General features: G+C 33.7%; 1 protein-coding gene across 1 annotated transcript; it reads right to left on the bottom strand.

Moving 5' to 3' along the window:
* Positions 1 to 662: 662 nt before the first annotated feature.
* Positions 663 to 1,503, bottom strand: LOC127076107 (calcium-binding protein KIC). Its single transcript, XM_051017674.1, has one exon. The coding sequence runs from the start codon at positions 1,264 to 1,266 to the stop codon at positions 889 to 891; it is 378 nt and encodes a 125-aa protein (XP_050873631.1). The 5' UTR covers positions 1,267 to 1,503; the 3' UTR covers positions 663 to 888.
* Positions 1,504 to 8,901: the final 7,398 nt, after the last annotated feature.

Genomic DNA, 8,901 nt, shown 5'->3' with positions numbered 1-8,901 from the left:
CGTTCTTTAGAGTATTAGATAAACTTTAAAACACTATAAATTATGGAGTTTTATATAGATCAATCTATTCCACCCGGAACCTTTTAGGGAATTTAGTGATGATGTTTATGAGGTTTTAAATTTTGAAATATATGAAGTGCATCAACAACGAGCACGGCGAATTAGGATAGTCAGAGGGTGTAGAATCGATGATCGATATGATCAACCCAATTGTCTTCATTAGTATTATTTTTGTTTTTTATGTAAAAGTAATTTAAATTAAATATTAATATTTATTATTTAGTTTTTTTTATGTATAATTTAGTGTTTGTATAAAAAAAATTACAATACACATAAGTGTCAGATGAATTGACACCGCCATTTAACTCTTGCACGCACATGCCAATTGGATTGACACCACCACATACAATTACTAATTCAATTGATGTCACAACTAAAATTTTAAGTGAAGTTGCCAATTCGCCAGACATCAACTTAAGTTTTAAGTTTATTTATTTAAAAATGCATTAGTTTGAAAAATATCTATAAAAAAATGGATATTATAGAAATTTATTTAAAAAAAAAAGGTAATTATTTGGGTAAAAATTTCTATTAACTAACATAATGAATAACACAAATTTTATAAAAACTTAATTTATTTTCACAAGTTCTCAAAAAAAATCTATCGGTTTAATACATAAACATTTATACTATAGATGTTTATATGTATCCATTTATATAAGTGTTTGATAAAGATTATTAAACTAGAAAATAATAGTATTTACATAATGAGCTAAAAAATGCAGGAAAAACATCCTTTAGAACAAACATGAGTTACACAATTTCCCACATATTTTTTTTTACTTGAATTGATCACAAGAAGGATAAAACAAAACTCATCTCAAAGATTCAATTTCTTAGCTGTTCCTCAATAGCTTTCTCCAACCAAGTTTCAGCATCTTGCATAATTTCAGGGCTAAGCCTAACCATCAATATACAGAACTCAGTTTCATTCAAGTTTCCATCACCATCAAGATCACCTTGTTGAACCATAGCTTCTGCATCTTCTTTACTCATTCCTTCCATACCAAGCATCGCTGAGTTTTTCCTAAGACTCTCACTTGTTATCAGACCTGTTTCTTGGTCTGCTAGAAGCCTAAAACCGTTACAGAGTTCGGATACAAAGGCTTCTACATCAAGTTTCTCTGCCATCACTGGTAGTAAATCTTCGAACTCGGATTCCATGGTTGTGGGGGTTGTTTGATTCATGTTCTTGTTGGTTTCCATTGTTAAGGGAGTTTATTTTTTTTTTGTTGTTGTTGTTGTAGTTGGTAAACGTGGGAAGAAGGGTGGATGAAGAAAATGACTTTGGAAGAGATGTATATTATAAAGTAATGGGAATTTAATGAGTGATTTCGTTAGGAAAAATGGGGCTTTTATATAGATGTAAAAGTCCTATGCTTCTTGGAATCACTCTCACCGTAGCTTTTGGGGGGAGTTAGTAAAAGTCTTTTTTGTCAATTTGAGGGGAAGAACTAAAAGTCCTCTTTTTTTTTATACCATTACGATCCTTAGTTAATTAGGTGTGAAAATGTGATTAAGTTAGTTAAATAATTGATTAATTTAATTTATAATTAAAATTATAATTAATTTAACTATATAAATTAATATTTTGTAATATCAATTGAATTAATCATGTGTTTAACTTAATTAACCTTATTTTTAGATATATTAATCATATTTCTATCTGGTACGGTATGACAGGTAAAGTATTTTTCTTGTTCTCTCGTCTTGATTATCTTGGTCTGTGCTAGAGTCGGGTGCCCATTCTAGGTTGTGCTTTGTGGTTAATGTTTACTCTAAGTGTTCCTTGGATGATAAAAGAATTATGTGGACCCGTTTGGTTTAGGTTAGGAATAAGGTTAGTATTGAGCCCAAGGAGTCTGGGTTGGTTGAATATCTGGACTTTAGGGTTTTTATTGATGATATGGAGTTGGTGGATGTGTCGTTACTAGGAAGAAGGTTTACTTGGTATTACTCTAATGGGGTGTTGATGAGTAGGTTGGACTTGGTTTTAGTTTCGATAAGTTGGGAGGAGGGGTGGGGGCAAGGTTGCTTCTGGGAACTCTCTAGAGATGTATCAAATCACCGCGCTTGGGTGCTTAAGTATTCTACTAAGGTATATGGGCCTAATCCATTTATGATTAATAACTTTTTGTCGGGTAATGCTAGTTTTGTATACGTGGTGAGGACTTCTAGAGGTTTCCTTTCTAAGGCAAGTTGAATAACTTGTTCTCTTAAGGATAAACTTAAAGATCTCAAAGTTGTTCTGAAAATGTGGAATAAAGAGGTGTTTGAGAATACTGAGTTTAACATTAACTGATGCTTTGATAAAATTGAGCACCGAGATATTGTAGCGAAGCAGGTAGATTTGACTTTAAAGGGGGTTGAAGGACATGTTGCTTGCTTCTTAAGAACTTCGAGAGCTCTTTAGGTTTTATGATTCACACCTCTTCCAAAAATAAAAGAGGATGTATGTATAATGTTCAATCAATTTTTTAAGAATGAGGTTCTTCCTAAGAGACCCACGTCTTTCTTTGTTGCTCTCATTCCTAAGGTAGAAAATTCTTTGGAGTTTGGAGAGTTTAAGCCTATTTCTCTTCTTGGGTCTTTATACAAGCTTGTTGCCCAAGTTATGGAAGTTAGGTTGGCTAAGGTGATTGGTAAGTTGATTGCTCTTGAATAATAAACTTTTATTAGAAAAAGTCAGTTGTTTGATTGGGTGGTGGCTCTTAATGAGGTAATTAATTTAGCCAAGGTTTTAAAGAAGGAATGCTTTTATATTTAAAGTGGATGTTGAGAAGGCTTATGAGTTGGTTAGTTGGCATTTTTGGACTATATGCTAATGAAATTAAGGTTTAATGAGAAATGGATGACTTAGATGAAAACATGTATTTTTTTCTAAAAGTTTGTCAGTTTTGGTGAGTTCCTGCACGACAGAGGAGACTAATATCCATAAGGGGATTAAGCAAGGAGATCCTTTAGCTCCCTTTCTTTTTCTTCTCGTGGTCGAGGGTCTCAACGCTACTATTTAGATGGCTGTTTTTATAGGGGTGTATTATGGGTTCAAAGTTGGTTCAACAGGGTTAGTGGTGTCTCATCTCAAGTATGCCAATGAAACAATTTGTTTAGGGGTAAGCAACACTAGATAACGTGTGGAGTATTAAGTTAATCCTTAAGAGTTTTGAGTTGGCCTCAGGTCTTAACGTGATTTTTTCTAAGAGTTGTATCTATAATGTTAATGTTGGGGGGGGGGGTTGTCTTTTTGGAGTATGCAAAAAGCTTTTTGCATTGTAAAGTGGGGTCACTCCCTTTTAAGTACTTAGGCCTCCTGATGGGTGCAAGACCAAAGTGAAAGGGTACTTGGGAGCCTCTTGTGAAGTTGGCTACTAAGCAGTTATCTTGTTGGAAGAATAGGGTTGTGAGCCTTTGGGGCTGAATGGTCCTCCAAATTTTGATGCTTAACTCAATTCCAATTTTCTTTCTTTCTTTTATAAAGATTCATGTGTCGGTTTGGAAAAAGATCGTGTTGGAACAAAATTGGTCTGTTCTATATATTTAAGATTTTGATGAAAACAAAGTATTTAAAGAACAATTAGGTATACTAACATATGTTCAAGTGTGAATAACCATAGTCTAAAATTTTTGATATAAAGTGATTTCTAATACTAAAAATGAACATTTAAAAAGAAGCTAAAAGATCAAGAATCTGAAGGATCAGAACCAAACTTTGTAGTCTTAGAATCTGAAGAAGGTCAACTTCTAAAGACCAGACTTTGAAGAAAATCAACCTCTGAAGACTCAAACTCTGAAGGATCAGAACCTGAGACTCTAAAGTTAGTCAACGCGAGGATCAAGAAGACTCTGATAGGTCCCTATAAGACTCTGAGGTCAGTCAATGCAAGTATCGAGAAGACTCTAATATGTCACTTTTGGACTCAAAGAGCAATTTTTCTTCTTCTGATCACGTGAAGATTTAAACAAAAGTCTTCACAGACAATTGGGATGCAACAGATAGTTCCTCTTGAAGCAAAGGGATTTCAAATATATTTTCAAAAGGATTAACCATATCAAGTAACATTCTAACGTCTCTGATCAAGCTTCTCCAAGATTCACTTGTGCTAGCTATTCTCTTCAACGACTCTTTTCTATCTCTCTGTATAAGGAGCTGAAGATTTGAAGAAAGAACAACTAACCATTGGGAATAAAATAGATGATACTCTATCAAACAAAAATCACAGTTTAACTTAGAATTTCTTATCATTTGTATATCTTACAAACTCTTAAGTCTTACAGAGTCTTATTGTGTTGTATTTTGTTTACACATTTGATTGTATATCAAGTGTAAGAAACAAACAATCTTTTATTTGTAAGTTAGATTGTAAGAAGTTTCTGGCTTGTGTGCTTGAGCATTTGATGTCTCTTGCTTAGTGCTTGAGAATTTGAAGTATCTTGCTATGTGCTTGAGCATTAGAAGTATATTACTTTTGTGCTTGAGCAAATTGTAATCAGTTGTGATTATAGTGAAATCTCTTGGAAGTGCAAGGGGACTGGACTACTCTCGGTTTCTAGGAGGAACCAGGATAGATCTTCTCGTGTCTCTCTTTATTTCCATCTCTAAGTTGAACAAGTTTTTATCTATTGCAATCACTTAACTCTGTATCAGATTTTAGACTTTGTGCCCAGATTCAGATAAGAGATTTTGAGAAAAGAAAGAAAAAAATAACACAATTCAACCCGTTTCATATGTTTTTCTCATCTTCAGATTGTTGGGTTGCAAAGAAGATTCCTTTGGGGGAATCTAAAGGTGAGATAAAGGTCACTAGTAAAGTGGGAGGATGTTTGTAAAGTTAAAAAGTTGGGAGGATTAAGGGCCAAGGATTTAAGACTTTTAAATTTGGACATTTTGAATAAATAGCGATGAAGGCTCTTAGAAGACCTGTCGTCGTTGTGGAAAGATATAATCATGGATATGTATGGTCCTTCTATCGCGAGTCTCTGCATGAGGACATGCTAGGGGTCTCAGGCGTGTCTCCACTAGTGGAATGATGTCTTTCTCCTTGGATCTAAGACTCCGGATTTTCCTTATTGGTTTGCCTCTTCCATCTTGAAGGTGGTAGGGAATGAGCTAAAGACCCAATTCTAGTATGGTTTGTGGGTTGTGACTGATCGCCTTTGTGTGCTTTTTGAGAGGTTATTTATTATCTCTTAGTAGAATTTTCATGAGATGGAAAGTACGGGGTCTTGGAAGGGTGACATTTTGGTCTAGGAGTTTAAATGGAGGCAAAGGTTGCTAGTTTTGGAAGAAGAACTTCTTGGAGCTTTGATCAGTTCTATTAATGAGGCGGTTATTGAGGATGACTGGGTTTTGATCCATGATCCTATTGGTGGGTTCTCAATTAGGTCAGTTTATGATCTCTGATCGCTCACCACTTGTGTTATATAAATCATCATTTGAATGTCAAAAGCATGTGAATTACTGTTGGTTTTGTAGTAGTTTAAGTATGTTTTTAGTAAATTTTTGTCATGTCTTGATTTGCTATGGTTTATTGTTTATGAGATATTTTACGCGTTTAAGGTAGTTATTTTTGTCTTTACAGGTCTGAAGAGACAAAAGGAAAATGATCATTGAAAAATCCATAAAAAATATATGAGTAAAAGGAAAAAAGAGAAAAATGAACATCTTCTGCCTATACGCGTATGAGGGAGCTCATACACGTATGGCCACTCCTCTCCACCATGTGCTATATGAGTAAGAGCAGAGAAGGTATAAAAATTAGTTCCTTGCCCATACGCGTATCAGGTGGTCCATACGTGTATGAGGGCTATCAACCCTGACCACCATGTCAAGAATAAACCCTTACGCGTACGGGTTCAAGCAGGCCATATGCCTTACCCTGGGCCATACACATATGATGTAATGAAAAAAAAGGTCATACGCGTATTAGAGAGGGAAATACGCGTATAACATGACCCAAATTAGAAAAAGCCCAGAATTTCCCTATTTAGTCAGGGAACACAAATTTCCAAGGGTTGGATGATTTTTCATTGCAAGAACACGTTTTAAAGGCTGGAGAACTCAAATTTTTGCGAATGATCAAGATTTTCATGAACCCTAAGTGATTAAATACTTAATTTCATCTAATTATCTGTAATCTCTACATATTGTATTCTGTTTTTCTTTGATATTATGAGTAACTACCCCCCAATGCTAGGGGGTGTCCCTAATTCAGATTTATTAATGATTTCAATTTGAACCTTGTTGTAACAAATTTTTTATTATATTTGATTTACTTTCAATTTGTTCTTAATGCTTTCCCTTTTAGAAAAATTAAGTATGATTTACGGTTAATCTTTAGGGATATCACCTAGGACTAGGGATACCATATGGAAACCAGATTATTTTTGATAAAGTAATGCTTAAAATATTTAATTCACTATGGACATAGGATTTAATTTGAATGTTTAAATGTTTTCTCATTAAGGACTTAAGAGTAAACACCCTAAGAACCGATAATCAATATTTTGAAATAAGTTGTTGCACGATCATGTCAGAATTGTTAAAGAATCCAATCATACACCTTTCTTAGCATGTTCACTCATATTACCTAAAACTTTTCATCTTCTCTATTTACTTTTATTTGCTATTTTATTTTCTAATTCTCAAACAACAATTTAAAACCCCTAAGTCTTTTGTTTAACTGATTTAAAACACGAACTCTGTATTGTCAAGCGGTCCTTGAGATCGATATTTGGGAGTTCTTATTATTACTATATTGGAAGATTAGTACACTTTCTAATTTATCGATGAATCTCCTTTTGTCCCCTATTGTTGATATGAAGAATAGGTAGGTTCAAGTCATTCAGGGGTTAGGTCGGTGTCAGAAGAGTTTGGCGCCATTCAAAGTGATGGTCTTCTCTTGGTTGTTGTTGTAGGGTAGGTTGGGTACTAGGCTTAATCTTAGTAGGCATGGTATTGTTCAGGATGGTAGCGGGTTGTGGTGTGCTATTTTTATGGTTCATATTGAGTTAATGGATCATCTATTTGTCTTTTGCGACGTGACATTTGTTATTTGGTATTGGATTTTTAAGTGGATTGGTAGGCCAATGCCTATTCTACTGTTGGTTTTAGATATGTTAATAGTGTTTTTCAGGCTAGGTAGAGGTGAAAGGGTGGTTTTAGGTCTAGCCTTGATCTTTCATGTAGTCGTCTGGACTATCTGGAATATGTGTAATAAAATTATTTTTTTGCACGAAAAGCTTATTGGTTAATCACTAGATGACCATAATTATTTGCTTGTCTTGGAAATGGGTCCACATTTGTTCACCAGGTTTTGATCTCTCTCTTCTAGACTAGGAGCATGACCATCTCTTATGCTTGGTATTTTAATGGTGTTGTTTAGCCAGTTATCTCTCAGTTTATTGGTGGTCTTTTTGCTTTCTCTTCACTTGTTTCTTCGGTGTTGTCTTGCTTAGATCTTCCCCTTTTTTAGAGCATCTTGCTTTTGGAGGGTTTGTGTACTATTTGGTAGTTTGTGTGGTGGATTGTATAGTTGTTTGTCTTTCTTTTTCTTTCTTTTAGAGTGTTGTGTGGGATTTAGAGTACTCTTGGGGCTTCTTGTATTCCTCTCACTCTTTGCACCATGTCTCTTTCTTGCCTTATATATATATATATATATATATATATATATATATATATATATATATATATATATATATATATATATATATATATATATATATATATATAATCATTTGAAAAAAATAACTTTAATAACTATATTTCAGTAAATAAAATATTTTTGGACTTTATAATCCAAACTAAGAATTGGAAAATTTGGCACATAAGAAATGATATCAAGTTTAAAATGGTAATGTTGACTTTGATATAGACATTCTTCATGTTAAATAATTGGTCTATATGACATCTACTTATTTTAAGGGGGTATATGCACTCTTTAATTCATGAGTTCACAATTATTAAATGCTTTAACATCAAATGTTGACCTCATTCCACACCTAGAACCATACAAGTTAATTGATATTTTCCTAGTTATAATTAGATTATGTGTAACACATATGAAGCTTCAAGAGGAAATTTTGGAATATTAACTTGTGTTGACATATTTAGAAATAATTTAAGAAGTTTCTTGTGAGCTTTCTTAACTAAGAATAGAGTTTGCACATTCTTTCAAGGTGGATTTCATGAAATCATGCTTGCTATCGAATATGCTAACAAGAAGAACTGAAACAATCTTTGGCTTAAAAATGACTCAATGGTGACCATTCATACATTTTCTAATTTGAAATTGTATCTTGACATCTTTTAATTAAATGGAATAATAATTTACTCATTATACACTCCTTTTGGATTCAAGATATCTTACATTTTCATATAGGAAAATACATGTCCAGATAAATCAGCCAATGAAAGTTTTTTTATGTTGATTATGACATTTGGTGGAATTCACTTCCTATTTGTGGTTTTGAAAGTTATTATAGGTCGGCCAAAGGCCCAACCAATGTCGATCTACTCCAAAATCACCCAAGGTATATAGTCATCACATGCGATATTCAAGGTACACTTTATAATCTCCACTTTTTACTTCACTCATCTCGAATTTTAAATTGAATTGGATGTTGGAGTGCTAACCTTGTATGTACACCCCTGTGCCGCCATATCAGACGCCAATACAACCGGTTCAAGATTCCTCACCATCAACATATACCTAATTATGGTTCTAGGATGGAATAATGATGTCATTTATGGGAATTGACTCCTAATTCCCATGAAATTCCACGAGTAAATCATCTTCGATCCCAAGTTAGATCTCTACAAGAAGACTTGGAGATAGAGACAAT

This window comes from Lathyrus oleraceus, chromosome 4 (genome assembly GCF_024323335.1).
Source record: "Lathyrus oleraceus cultivar Zhongwan6 chromosome 4, CAAS_Psat_ZW6_1.0, whole genome shotgun sequence".
NCBI lineage: Eukaryota > Viridiplantae > Streptophyta > Magnoliopsida > Fabales > Fabaceae > Lathyrus > Lathyrus oleraceus.
The sequence above is the reverse complement of the archived record's forward strand: the minus strand, read 5'-3'. Positions and strand labels throughout refer to the sequence as shown.

Coding starts and splice junctions, on each gene's coding strand:
- LOC127076107 (XM_051017674.1), bottom strand. CDS start 1,266: ATGGAAACCAACAAGAACATGAATCAAACAACCCCCACAACCATGGAA.